At 44.6% G+C, this 14,976-nt stretch overlaps 1 protein-coding gene across 9 annotated transcripts in view; it reads left to right on the forward strand.

Annotated features, from left to right (window-relative positions):
• The window catches only part of SYBU (syntabulin), a 107,058-nt gene that overhangs the window by 33,236 nt on the left and 58,846 nt on the right, over positions 1-14,976 (forward strand). Inside the window, exons 1-3 of one of the 9 annotated variants that reach the window (XM_046641965.1) lie at positions 6,822-6,896; positions 7,275-7,355; positions 9,063-9,267. In XM_046641965.1, coding sequence (XP_046497921.1) covers positions 6,834-6,896; positions 7,275-7,355; positions 9,063-9,267 — 349 coding nt within the window. In that variant the 5' untranslated portion in view covers positions 6,822-6,833. The other 8 variants (XM_046641967.1, XM_046641968.1, XM_046641969.1 and 5 more) reach the window with 8 other exon arrangements.

The following is a 14,976-nucleotide window of genomic DNA, read 5'->3' on the forward strand; positions in this document are numbered from 1 at the left end:
GATGAATGAATGATAGGTATCTGGGCATTTATCATGCCTTCTCCTCTAACCTTTTTGATCTACCTTTAGGAAGAAAAGTCCTGTCAACATCTTTTCTAATGAGAAATTCAGTTTCTTTATTTGTATCTCAGAAGTCATTTGGGAAAGACAATATTTCTCCTTAATAAAAGTTAAAATAAAAATCTTTACAATGAGGAGAATGGGAAACAAGCAAGCAGGAGGCTGCAGTGGTAGTTTTAATAGTTTGATCCTGCGGGAGAGACGATATCTATTAAGCTATAACCATGTGCCAGACATAAATAGTAGGCTTTGCATGGATTCTTGTCTAATCTTTGCAACAGTGTTATGAGCTAATTACTGTTATTAAGCCTATTTTATAGGTGAGAAAATGAGGATCAGAGAAGTCAATTTGCCCAAAGACATTAACTGGTGCAACCTGATCTTTCTCCTTTCCTTCCTTACTTCTTTTTTGAGCGTGCACTTATCACATGCTGAATCCTGGAGGGGTTCAACAACTTGTCTAAGGTCACAGAGTCAGAAAGAGGCAAAGAAGGACTCAAAACCAGACCTATGGGACTTGAGAATCTGTGTCCTTCATTAAACTACATTTTTTCGTCACAGATCTCTTTGCAGACTTCAGGGAACTCATTTCACTTTCTGCTCTCCTTTGAATTAGCCTCACACTTTGGCAGCCTGTAGCTGGGCTTCTGAATAGAAGGAGACACAGGTGTTTTTCTACCAGCCTCTGAGGTGAGGTCATTTCTCCGGTCTTGAATTTGCTAATTCTCCACCACCAGCAGCTCTTCTTGAAACTTTTGCCTGGTCCAGTTGCCACCAGGGCCAGGGACCTGGGAAGCCACCCTTTGACTTCTGAGCTTCCGGCAGCAGCCCCAGCTGTTTGTCAACAATGGTTAGGAGGACTGAGAGCTCCCATCTCAGATCAGTGCTCGATCAGAGGACAGAGGTGAGTGACTTCATGGGAAAAAAAAGGGGTGTGCTAGCCTATCACGGCCATCTGGAAACAGCCAGATGTGATGGCGTCAATGGCCCAAAATGCCATAAGTCACTTAGAATCCTATTCTCATTTTAACAGTGCTGTTTTTGATGCACAGTAGATAAGCCTGAAACCGAATATACAAAAATGCTAACAGAAGGAATATGGATAATTGGTGTTAGGTCAATAAGATGATGAGGAATATTTTTCTTTTATTTTCCAAAATTTTGATGATGTGGTTTTAGTACCTTTAAAAAGAAAATGTTAAAGTTATGTTTTTTTAAAAAGTACTTTTTTTCTCTCTTTGATTACACAGCATTCTAGAAATAGCTAGAGAGGACACATGGGCAGATGAAATAATGTAGGCCAGATTCCCAAATTCTGGATTTATCTTCCTACAGAATTTTCTGCAGCGGATTGGAGAGGAGCTACAATTACATAGCTAGGGCTACATTTACTCACTGGGTCACGAGATTTCAGGTGACAAGGGAAAATGGTTCACAGGAATGGCCTGGGAGGTGGAAATAAGGCAGCAATCAAAACTGTCCTCAGCTCTACAGCTTACAACTGCAGAGATACACACACACAGCTGTCCTCAGCTACACAACTTACAATTGCAGACATACACAGAGCTGTCCTCAGCTCTACAACTTAGAACTGCAGAGATACACACACACACAGCTGTCCTCAGCTCCACAACTTACAAGTGCAGACACACACACACACAGAGCTGTCCTCAGCTTTACAGCTTACAACTGCAGAGGTACACACACAGACTCACACACACAGAGCTGTCCTCAGCTCTACAAGTTACAACTACAGAGGGACACACACATACAACTGTAATTTACAACTGCAGAGGTACACACACACACCCAAACACACACACCTGTCCTCAGCTCTACAACTTACAACTGCAGAGATACACACTCATGCACAGCTGTCCTCAGCTCTACAACTTAGAACTGCAGAGGTAGACAAACACACACACACACATACACACCCACCCCAGCGGTCCAGTTGGTTGATGCTTCCAGGTTTCCCCCGCCCCTGTAGCTGCCATCACAGTAGTTGGTCTCTCGGGGCACTCTGCTCTATTTTGCAATACTGCTTTTGTCCTTTGAGTAGACAGTCTCAAAATCCTCCTATTTTCCTCCCATCTTTTAGCAGAAATAAAGGCAGAATTCTAAAATAAATCGTTACCGGAAAGTTGAAGGGAAAACAAGTAAAAAGTCCTGGAAAGAAATGCTATAATGGAGAACAGATTCTTTTATCTTAATGTAACTCAAATCTAGGCACAGATCTGCTTTCTGGGAACCCAGATTATGAATTTCTTTATAAATGTCTAAGCCTAGGCTGCTGTGGATGCTGAAGGAGTCCCTCGGAGCCTCTAAGCTGGGGTACCTGCTCTGCCCCTGCCACGTCTGAGAAGAGTTTTGGCCTCCGCTCCTGTCTCCTCTCTAGGTAGCCACCCCGCTGGGTTCAGGCAGCTTTCAACTGCCCTGTCCTTCTTATACTTTCTGGTCTCTTGGTCTCCTGGGAAGGGAAGGTGCTTTTCTCTCAGGCCCGGTATTCAACCTCTGGATTTAGGTCTTCCTTGTCTTCTTTACAGATCCCTTGCTTTGCCCTTTCTGTAAGTCTGTAAGACCCACACATCTCCCTGTCTTGTCTAGTCATTAGATAAATGTCAAGACTCAGTTTCTCCTACCTGGGATGGCAATCTTTACACTCATACTCTCGGGAGCATCCTAATTTCAATCATTCTACTCTATTGCTGCAATAAGTATACACCTACTTGTCCAACCATGCGTCCCCAGTTTGTTTAATACAGTCACCCTACCTACGTCTTTGGCTAGTGTCTTACCCTATTCTCACAAATGGACAAAAGGCCATAAACAGCAGATGGCCTTTTTGGAGGATTCCCTCATGTCTGCTGCCCCATCAGGGAGGCAGAAGCCTGTATCCTCACCATCCTCCAGAGCCGACAACCCCCAACCTCTGCCTCCTCGTCTGGATGTTCCCTTAATTCCTGTTCTTCATCTGAGAGATGCCTCTGACTGAAAATTCATTTGCAGAGCAGAGATAATTGACACACTCTGAACCCAGTGAATGTTCTAGCCGGTCTTGCCATAGGTTATCCTCTCCCCTCTCTGACCCAGGTCCTCTCTGTGCCCCTCCTCAGGGAGTAATCTTGCAGAATTCTACTCATTACAGTTTTACAACCTGAAGATCTCTTAACCATATCATAACCCACATACAATAAGAGGAGGGTTGATTACTCACACTTTTACAGGAAAATGGACAGCTGTCTCCCTAGGAAGAAAAATATGGGTCTCCACCCTACCATAAAAAAATCCCAAGATGCCCCAGAATGCAGTTTCTTTTCTTCATGACGTGTTGGAAAGCACGTCAGCTGCTCCTTGTTGCTGTGCAGATCGCCCAACGCTGGGTCACTGAGACAGACGGCAGCACTGGCTCGCACAGCTCATAGGATTAGGAGCTGGTGCTCTATCAGCCTTGAGTGAGTCCGAGAAAGCCCCAGCATACGCAGGTGAGCCATGAGGAAGAGCGGATGTGGGGGACCGCGATGGGTCTCTGTTGTGTGATGATGTTTTCTCTTTGCGTGCATTTGTATTGTCTTTTCTGTGAAGTTCACAGTCTGGGGAGTTCCTATCAATAAAAACCTGTCCTTCATCACTTCTCTGGTGTCAGGGATTGGCCACATACATCTCACAGGATTTTTGTGAGGCTCAAATAAGATTATATATGTGAAAGAGCTCTGAAAATATAAAGTTGTGTGCAAATGAGAGGTATGAAGCATTTAATTACAAATTTTACATAAACAAAGAATCAAATAATTTACCCCAGATATGAGGGCATAATTACATAAACACATTCCTCTTCCCCCAATTTACAATACTCTCTCTCCCCTGTTCCTTCCCAGGTCAAGGGAGTGCTATTATTTATAATCTTGAAGGGTTCCGGCCTTCTAAAGCAGTTGATGTTTTCTAAAATCCAGCATTACATTCATTTCTAAAGGAAAAGCCACAAAACCATAAAACCAGAGAATAAAATTAGTATTTAAGTAGAAACTGAAAATGATGCATGAGAATATTTTAAAACAGATGAAAGATGAATATAATATGCTGTATTAGATTATATCTCTTTGATGGTATAATCCCAATGTTATAAGACATTTCCCTTAATGACATCAGAAACACTTGAATGAAATTAAAGCCAACATAGATATTATCATTTGTAAAACTGGCCTTTTAGAACAGTAGGAAAACAAGCTTGGGTTCCAAAAGTAGAGAGCTAAGAGGCATTTGAACACTAGATCGTCAGCCTTTCCCTAGGCAGGGTTGCTATGGTAACGGTGGGCTACCACACAGCCTCTCACTGCCTGCACTTCTGCAGTAAAAGCTTTCACTGAGCACGTGTTGGATTTTTTAGGCACACACCCCATCAGCAAGTACAAAGACATACCGGAGGCAGCTTTATCTGGGTCGTTTTCAAAACAGAAGTTATTTCTGTGTTTTTTATCCTGTACTGATGGGCCCCTCATGGGGTTATAGAATTCACTTATTCATGCATTCGTTCATTTGGCTGTTCTGTATTGATCGCCTACTGTGTGACAGGCCGTGTGCTAGGCACTGTCAGTGAAGACAGACAAATAAGGCATTCTGACCCAAGATCATAACAGCTTTCCTGGGGTAAATTAAATACAGGTGTCCTGGAAGTACCTAAGGACTGACCTTCTTCAGGGACCACGGGAGGTTTCCTGGAAGAAGCTGTCTCTAAAATGGAACCTAATGTATCTTTAGGATTTGAGGAGGATGTGTGGGTGGTGTATAAGAAATGCTCTAGACAAAGGGATCAGCATCTGCAACAGTCTAGAGGAAAAAAGAGAACCTCACGCCCCAGAGAACTGAAAGTTCTACAGTCTGAGGGGTTTCTGTTTGTATGTGGAAGGAGGGGGGGCAGGGGCAGGCAGGGGGGGAGGTGAGGGGGTCTATAGAAGAGGAGTGGCAAGAAACGGAGACCAGAGAGGCAAAACAAGGCCAGATCGTAAAAGGCCTTCGTGCCACATTAAGGACTTTGAACATTACTTGGAGGACAACCGGGAAGTCATTAATGGGTTTTAATGAAGAAGCTTGACTTGACCTTTCCGAAAGGGCTTGTGGAAAAATTGAAAAGCTGGTGAGAAAGGAGTAAGAGGCAAGACTGGAAGCAAGACAACTTCAGTTAGACCACTATTGCAGTAATCCAGGATGTTTGTGGTTTAGCCTCTAAATGAAGATAATGGAGTCAAACAGAGGACAGAAGTCATCAGATTCAAGAGATTAAAACTAGAGTGGCGTGGAGTGCACTTAGTGGTTTCTGCTACGTGGGGGCCACAGGAGGGAGATGAAGTCGACAATGACTCTGAGGCTCTGGCTTGGACAGCTCAGTGGAGGGTGCTTCTGCTATCAAGCCACCAGGCTCAATTCTCAGTTCTTAGTAGGGAACTCAGAAGCGCCTTTTGACCTTAACAGTTGATTGCTATCCCACAGTATATGTCCTCAGCCTCATAATTTTGGAAATCATAGATTGTAGGAATCATCCTAGACAGTTACTTTCCTGAAGTCCATATCTGAGACAGCTGTGGGTATAGAAAGAATGAATTAATCACCTTTTCCCCTCAAATAAAGAATCCTAAGATTACCAACCTCACTGCTTAAGAGAGCTAAGTAGACTAAAAAGGCATAAAGCTGTATGGAGTCAAATTTCTTTTAGGGTATAGGAAGAAGGCAAATTGATTTCACTACTCCTCTGACTTCAAGCTGTCTCTAGATTCACACTGTACATTCCTAGACTTGAGAATTGAGGACTCAGGAAAGAGCTGTTTGGAGGGCAGACAAATGGGGATGGTGGAGGGTCAAGTACTATTGTCGAGGATCATCGTCCTCCCGTGTGGGACACTGGGGTGTAAGGATCAGACTCTTCCTCACCTGCCTTACTTCTTAGAATGTTCTCCACGTCAGAATAAAGGGCATGTAAGTCATTATACATGTTGAATTCCATCACCGGGTAAGATTTAAATATAGTAAGTGTAATAAATCGAGGCCTGTGACCCAGCCCATGATCCCGATTCAGAGTCCTCAGTTGGCAGGTTTTTGAGCTTTTTTCAACAAATTTGTCTGCCTCACAAATTTTTCTGCCTGTCAGGTAAGAGGCCTCAGCAAACATTGCATGAACGACCTGGACGTGACGTAATTGTCCTTTGGAAAGTTCTGTTCAGTCAGCTAGATACCGCTGTTTTGTTTTCCTCATCTCATCCTCCCAGCTACCCCCGAGGTAGCGTATTATTATTATCATCCCTCAATTTAACGAGAATAATTTGAAGTTCAAAGAGGTCAAGAACTTTGGGCATAAAGGCACTCCGCTTGAAGGGACTGGACTGCTGCCTTGAACCCGGTTTTCTGAGTTCAAGTGCGGCGTCCTTCCCATCGCTGGGTGCCTGGGGCTGACCCCCGGGCTGGGGCAGAGCTGGAGAAAAGGCTGTTCTCGCCCTAAGCTGCCTGGCTTCCCCACGCTCGCGGGAGCCAGCCTCGGGGGTCTTTTCCTGCGACAGGCCCTTCCCATGAGAATCCCCCAAGGAGAGTCGCAGCCTCTGAGCTCCCGGACCGAGATGCTGTGTCAGTGCTGCAGTATCAGCTTGGCCGGGGTCCGGGTGGAGGGGGACCCGCCCGTCTCTCTCAGGAGAGGTAATTGCTGGGAGCGGTGTGTTGACTTAAAACCGAGAGGGCAGGGAGGGGCCGCGAAGGAAAAACTTTCCCTTTCTCCATTTTGGCTCTCCATGATGTCGCAGCTCTTCTCAGCTTTTCCATCCAACGTGCACCCCCTGCAAACCGGATACCAGGTGCCAAACAGAGGGCGTCGGGCCCCTCCGGGCTGGAGATGCTCCGAGCCTGCGCCTGCCCCCTCCGGGTCGGACTCGGGAGAGACCGAGGGGTGCGCGGCCCGGGGTGGGGAGTGCCAGCGGCGACACGGGGTGGGCGGGGCATGCTGAGGAGCCGTCCGGGGCCGGCAGGTGAGGGAGGTCGGGGGAGGGGCGGCGCCCCGGGAGCGGCCGCGGGCGGCAGCGGCGGCACCACGTGTCCGGCCGGGGCGGGGCGGCCGGGCGCGCCCTCGGAGCTGAGCGCGAACGGCGGCAGCGGCGGCGGCGCGTCAGCCCGCAGCAGCGGCCGCCCGCAGCCGGCGCGGGCTCAGTGCGGTGTCCCGGCTCTGGTGTACGCAGGTGCCTCCTCCTGGACGGCGGCAGCGGCGGCGCGAGGAGCCGGCCGGCAGCAGCGCGATGGGACCCCTCCGGGAGACCAAGGTAAGGAGGGCACGTCGTGCGGGCGCGGGCGGCAGTGTCCGTCGGCCCCGGAGGGAGAGGGAAGGTGGGCACTGCGGGGCAAGAAGCGGGTCAAGTGAGGGCTGGAGGGGTGGCGTTTAGAGTCAGAGTAAACGGGGACAAGAGGGTGATGGGGATGGTGGGAAGGCAGAGGGGGCATTTGCTCAGGTGATGAGACCGGGGAGATGGGGAGGTGGTACTGGAGGAAAAGATTCGGGGGATTGACTCGAGGATTAAAAAGATTGATTTGAAAGGTTAATCCCATCTCCTGAAATTGGGGATTTGGGATCTAGCACTCAATTGATGTCCTGTGCGTGTGATCCGAATAAAATGGATTTAATGTATTGGTGACTGAGAAATAAGGACTCCAGCATGTCAGCGACTCAGCATTGGTTCAGGGTCTGCAGTGTGCCGAGTGGCTGGCTGACGTGTGATACCTGCTGGGTGACTGATGTGCAGAAGTAATCCAGAGGCTGGGCGCGGCTTTCGCCCCTGGATGGGGTGGATGCCAGAGCGACCTCAGCCATTCCCCGCGGCTGGGGCTTGCCATTCAATTCCTGCGCTGTGCGGATCTCCCAGAGGTGTTTACTTTGGCACCGACCCTTCCTGGTAAGGAGCGTGGAAATAAGCAGGAGGTCGTGTTTCGAAATAGTGTTTGTTACCTAATCCGAAACCTTTTTCGATTGCCGAGGTTCGAGGAAGCAGTGGGCTTTTTGCAAAGAGCTCCTCCTAGGAATCCATTTTAATAAGACAGGGTGGTGGTGACCCTGAAAAGCGCTGGACTTCAGGCTTCTAGATGATGTGCAATCTTGGCTAAGCATCTTTACCTCTTTTAGCCTCAGTTTCCTCATCTGCAAATAGGGATACAAATCAGTGTCTCTGTATGGCCTGGGTTGTAAAGGTTAAATGAGATATTGGTTGGGAAAGCACTTTAAAAATTGAAAAACATTGCCAAAATATTACTTTCTATGCATTTTTTTTTAACCAAGGCATGGCCGTCTGTCTTTAATGCTGTATTAAGGAGAGAGAGAAAAATCTCTTGTTACGGGTGTCCTGTAAGGAAAACAAAAGCTGAGCATGATGTAGAAGGTGGAGCCATCTTACCGGGTGTTGGATTTGTGTTTGCTTTTCTGTTGGCAACAAGCCTTGTGTACCAGGATATTAATGAATAATTAAGATCCTGGCCGGAAGAGGAGGGATTTGAAAGATAAGGCGCATGATCTAACAGGAAAGAATTGTTCCAGGTGGTCTACTTTGTGAGGGGACAGGAAAACAGAAGTCACATTGTCACAGCTAATTCAGGGAAAGTGAAATGGAAGTCTAAAGGAAATCGAATAATAAGCTGTGAACCTTTGAGAGCGGCTTGAGTGTGATAGAAAAAGCCAGAGTGGGAAGGTAAGTTAGGAATGGCCTGGAGAGTGGAATGGCCTTCCTGCTAGTGGGTGGAAGTGTGTGTGTGTCCGTGAGTGTGCACATCCACGCCCCAGTGTGTGCTCTTCAGTAGATTAGAAGGGTTAGCTCAGTAGAAGAGTTTCGGAGTTCATTTCAACAACTGAGATAAGGATGACTCTGTGAAGATTCCGTATTCAGAAATGTGATTTCTTAGAAACTGAGCGCAGAAGGAGCAGCCAGGAGATAAGAGGGGGAAACAAGTTTCCTTCTGTTTTCTTTTTGATATCCAATTTTGAGAAGGAGCAAAGAGTGCAGCATCATGAGAAGGAGATTTCCCGAAGCCGAATTCCCCGTTTGATTCTTCGGCCCCATCTGCCCCAGCAACAGCACAAAGTGTCCCCAGCCTCTGAGTCTCCCTTCTCGGAGGAGGAGAGCCGAGAATTCAACCCCAGCAGCTCTGGGCGCTCAGCGAGGACCATTAGCAGCAACAGCTTCTGCTCAGGTACGGTGTTCACAGGAAGCCACACGCGGGCATGAAGCGTGTGCCCTGTGGGTGCGTTGTGAATGGACCGGGAGTGGGCCCCTTCAAGCCTGGAACTAGACTTCTGTTATTAGGATGAATTGTATAAGGTTGCACCTTTTTGGCTGTGTTGACCTGCAGATACAGTAGTTTCATTTGGTTCAACCCAATGGAATTTCATGCCTGTTTTTATATATTATTCTAGTTTATAATTCAGAATGTAAAATAGAATTTCTTGTTTCTATGACTATTTAAAAAAATAGATTCCTTCTTAAATCTGGAAAATGTATTAGCTTGCATTTTATACTAGCAACCTTTATAAGCCTTTGTACTTTTATTTTTGGAATCTCCAGAGATAAGGCAACTCCTAGTGAATGAGGTCAAGATCAAGGAGGCTTGTATCCCAGGCTTGGCCTGACCGTGTAGTTTAGAGGGGAAGAGCACAGGCCTTGTAATCTTCCAGGCCTGAGCGGGAATCCCTGACCTTTCCGCCCTTGCAGCCCAAGCTCTGTGACCTTGGGCAAGTTGCTTAACCTCTTTAAGCCTCAGTTGTTACTTCCATGAAATGGGATGATAATTCGTACCTTGTATAGTTGCTGTGAGATTGAATGACACCACTTACCTAAATGTCCTCCTAGCTCAGGGCCTGGCGTATAGACGTGCTTCATAAATGATGGGTCTTAATATAAAGGGCTGTGGATGTCAGTTTTGGAACATGATTAAGGAAAGTTTCATTGTGTTGTGAGCATATTTCGTAAAGGCACAAATCTCTTTGTAGCTCCCAAAGGTGCCACCAGTATCACTTAACAGGACCTGATTAATCAACCCACTGAAGCACATAACTTAGAAGAACTTGTATTCTGTCAGAAGTATTAGGAATTTGGGTAAAATTTAAAGGAGTGACTGTCTTATGATTAATGAAGAATGTTTCATAATGGACAATTTTTAGAACTTATTTAGGGAAAATGTAATTTGGAGATTAGCACATGTCTGAGAAGGGACATGTGAATCAAGATGCTATGATTAATGCCCTCATTTAGCAGGATGCAATATTCCATTATATTTATCATTGGTAACTACATTTTTCAGAGATTTTTTTTTGGAAAGTGTAGCTTTAGATTTATTATATACTTTCACAAAATAATTGTATCCATGAGTTATGTATTAGAAATACTGTGCTGCCTATTTTTTAATTTTGTCTCTGTAATGATTCTCTGCCTCAGATTCTCCGCTTGGTTCTGAAAAATAATTGTATGAAAATATTAGAGTTTAGAACTTCTTTATTATTGTTTGAATTGTATGAGTCTAGCTTAAAATGGAAACCCACTGAGGGTTTGCATGATACTCTCCCAGGAAGAAAACAAAAGGAAAACTGACAAGCTGGAGCGGTTAAGGTCTCTAGAACCCAGAGTTGTATTTGCAGAATGTAACACTGTTTACTTGAACTCCATTTTGGAGCTCCGGAATCTCTCTGGTTGAATGTGGATGAACCCAGGGGATATCATTTCAAACTGACATGGCTTTGTTTACATAACTCAATTCCACATTCATTCCTGATATTCTCTCCACATAATTATTTTCTCTGTGACTTACTTCCGGGTGAGTGGTGTTATCAGAACAAAAGAAAAGTTTGGTCAAAACAAAGCAAAAGAAAAACTCCAAAAATATTTTAGAAAATATATTTGGCAAACCAGTAAAATATTAATTTGGGTCTTGAATCATTCTCTCCAAGATCCATTTCCTGCTTCATCCCTTCTTCCCCGGAGACCTGTCTCCCACTAAGGCTATAATGCTGTACATGAAAATCGAAAGTAGATATTGATCCTTCTGCCATTAACTAGCTGAGAATTGAGTGGCAGAAGCGTCTAATTATGGGTGTCTATAAACCTACCTTTCGATCTGTAGCCTTGCATCCTGTCTCTAGATGGGATGCCCTCCCTTCCTCGGCCTTATCTTCCTGTGTTGGCAATTCCCCAAGGTTTCGGTTGGTGCTTTTTCCTTCTTTGCTTTCCTTTCCTCCTGAACCCTGATAAACCTCACCACAGCTCTGAGTGCTGCGCTGACTGCAATTGACAGGAGCAAGCCTTTGGGGGCGTGTTAATGATGCTTTAGGAGGTCACTTGGTGGATGGGAAATAAATGGGTTTGGTACTATGGGGAGCATTAAAGCTGCAGGCAGTGAGGTAGAGAATGTAAAACACATCCAACCAGCAGGGGGAAATAGCTGGTTTTAATCCAGCCGCTTGAACACAGGCCAGAATATGTGTTGGTTGCTTAATCACGGCAGTTAAGTCAGAGACCAAGGTACATGCAAACATTAACAATGCATTAACAATGCCATCCTCTGCTAGAATGAAACTAAAATAATTTAGAGATGTCTTTTGCTGCCGTAGCTTCATAACCTTACAGAGATCATTCTACATTAGTTTGTCATCTTTACAAATCATCGCATTGACTAATGTGGAAGGAAACATTCAGAGTTAGGGGGATTCTAACTATGTCCTAGTGAAATTATACAGGAAGATGTGACTCAAACACAGTGCACTTTAATCGGAAGATTACATTTTCAGACCTGCAGGCTAGAGACACTTTCCCCAAATCTGTATTAAGGGCTGTATTAATTGGGAAGAGCATTGTATGTTCTAAGATATTTAGTTTTTAAAAGAAGGATAATGCAGTGAGTTCATATAAAGTTAAGTTTACTTAATATAAAGGATTATCCTCTATTTTCAGAGTCTGCCTTTCCTATTGTTTGTATTATAACAAAAAATTATGATAGTGGATGGTGGTTATGCTTTGGCAAAAGAAATGACAATTCTGTGTTGATGTGTCCTCGACCCTTACCCTCATGTTTTCTTTTAATTTTACTGATTTGTGAAATTAAAAGACTGGGAACTATTTTCAAAGTGACCTGGCCCTTTTTACACACTTTCTCGATTCCGTCCCGAACTCCTCTGCGTTCCCCCCTTTCTTCCCACGGGAGCTTTGACAAGGAACATTTAATGACTTGATGTTCTATATGCTAATCTGTATGTCATGTCTATATCATTTCAGAGGGAGGGACCCTTTGCACTTCATTTGGGGTGTGTCCCCAAAGAGCTCTTCTTTTAGTAGCTGCTGCTTAGCAGAATTTCTTTGAAGATACGCATGTGTTTTGTGCATTTCATCAGCATGTGTGCTTTCACACTCAGACTTCATTCTCCTGTTAAAACAGTCTATTTCTTCCAGTTTGTGTTCAGGCTTAGTCACTGTGACCTTAGTTGGGCACAGTTAAGTTTATATTATATTGGAGACCAGGCCCTATTTTGTGTGCCCGGCAAGTAAAACACTGTATATTCTTAGTAAATATTAACTAATGCTTTCTTTAAAAAAGAATGAAAGAATACATAAGGAAGTACATTTAATAGTAAGTTAATAGAAACAAAAAATCTGCTTTCATGTTCCCTCTTTTGTTTTTAATTAGTTTTTTTTAACCTATGTTTTGGCATAAAGTCACTCTATCTTGCCCCCCCCCCCCCCACCAACCCCGTGTTTCTTGTTTTAACATGCCCTTGAGAAGTGATAAAACTCATATTTGTGATTTGTGTCCTGGGTGTGGCACATTGAATCTAGGCTTCTGCCCATTTTTCTCCCCCTTTTTCTTTGGTAGTGAATTGTGTCATCGTACCACAACTCCAGCCACTATTAGAAAAGCTGATGGCCTGGGTGGGGAAGTCAGTCGCATACATCAGTCACCTGACATGGTTAGCTGCATGCTGTGCATTCTTCTTTGCTTAGTTGAGGCAATAATCACCCCTTAGAACTGGGAGGCAGATGTATTGCTGGCATTTAAGCTACTTCTCCTCGGGGTGCCTTGTAAACATGGCAGGTGGAACAAATTATGCGTATAGAACACTGGTTGTTTATTGGGAGACCAATGATTTCTCCGAGTTATTTCCGTGTTTCTGAGGTGCACACACAGATGCATAGGCAAGTTCGTAACTTAACCCATTAAAAAACATGTTCCAGGTCAATACACTAAATGGTCAGAATCGGAGTCTGAGCAGTCTAATCTCGAGTAAGGTTTTGCAGAAAGTATTTTGGTTTTGACAGAGGCTGGGAAGAAATCCTCCTTTGGGTGCCAGTGGACTAGAGATAATCATTGTTGCTGTTTGTGGGAAGAACAGTCAAGGCAAATTGCAAGCTGACTAGTGCCCTGCCGCGGCATGACAGTGCCTCCAAAAATTTGCCAGGCTGTGCCAAACAGAAATATTTTTGCTATGCTTTTGTCCAGTTGAGGAAACTTGGCAACTGGCTAGAGTAAGCCTTTGAACATAATGATGAGAACTGAGATGAACTGCTTAAAGTGAAGTGAGCTGCGGTACCGAATTACGAATTATGCCGTAATTGAATGACTGCCAACCTGCTGTGAAGAAAAAAACAAAGACTCTAACACTTTAGTATCCTTTTAATGAATATGACACCTAGGCACTGTTGCATAGTATGTATTTCAAGTGCTTAGCTGCCTCAGCCATGGAAATAAGTACCTAATGAAACAGGTTACAAATGAAGGGTATATAGGCAGTATTTCTTTGAGGATGCGGTAACTGCAATTAGGAGGACAAGCTAAATTTGTTCCCACTTAATAAAAAGTACGTAGCAGTGGGGACTGTGAAAGGTAATCACCATGGAATTTGACCATGCTTGAGAGCAAATTATGGTACTTAACATGACAGTCTTTCATGTTCTAAAATACTCATCTTTATGACATCGTTTCTCAATTTCAGAATGTGGTGTTTGTCTGATTTTTAATCCTCAGGAAGACTTGTTTAAAATGCGGGAGTCTTGGCCCCTCCCTAACCTATCATCTGGAAATGGGAGAGCCCAGGAATCTGTATTTTACAGGCTTTCCAGATGATTCTTATGCCTCTTGAAGTTGGAACCTTACTGCTTTGTCGTCTGTGTGTGTTTGGGGATTTTGTATGAGGGATGTGATGGGTGTGCCCCAGCTGACGTCACAAGATGAACAAGGATCAAAGATGGTAGAAGTGGTGGCCAGCCAAGCTGTTTAAACCCATGGCATGGAGCAAGGAAAATGCCTCCACATTCCCTGGAAATTATTGCTTCTCACTCTACATTTGCAATTCCCATGTTGTTAGTCTTAGCAATAATATTGTTTATATCTACATAATGGGTTTAACTTCTGTTCAAATGGTAGAAAAGTAAAGATGAGAAAGCATTTCCTTCCTTTATTTTGCTGTATCATCCTTTCTCTGAACTTACTATCTCTAGCCAGACTTTTAATTTTTTGCATTTTCTTTCTTCAGTGTTGGGATGATTTGGGGTACACTGAAAGCAGGTATCTTAGGTACACCACACATGTACCCTGAACACCCAATGGTACACTGAAACAGGTAGAAAAAAGAGAAGCTGGCCTGTGAGTAGCAGGACATTCAGCTTTTTTTTTTTTTTTTTTGATGTGGAAGATTGGCCCTGAGGTAACATCTGTTGCCAATCTTCCTCTTTTTGCTTAAGATTGTCGCTGAGCTAACATCTGTGCCCATCTTCCTCTATTTTGTATGTGGGATGCTGCCACAGTATGGCTTGATGAGCAGTGTGTAGGTCTGCGCTTGGAATCCAAACCTGTAAACCCCAGGCTACCGAGGCAGAGCACGTGAACTTAACTACCATGCCACTGGGCCAGCCCCAACAT

Source organism: Equus quagga, chromosome 16 (genome assembly GCF_021613505.1).
Source record: "Equus quagga isolate Etosha38 chromosome 16, UCLA_HA_Equagga_1.0, whole genome shotgun sequence".
Taxonomy (NCBI): Eukaryota; Metazoa; Chordata; class Mammalia; order Perissodactyla; family Equidae; genus Equus; species Equus quagga.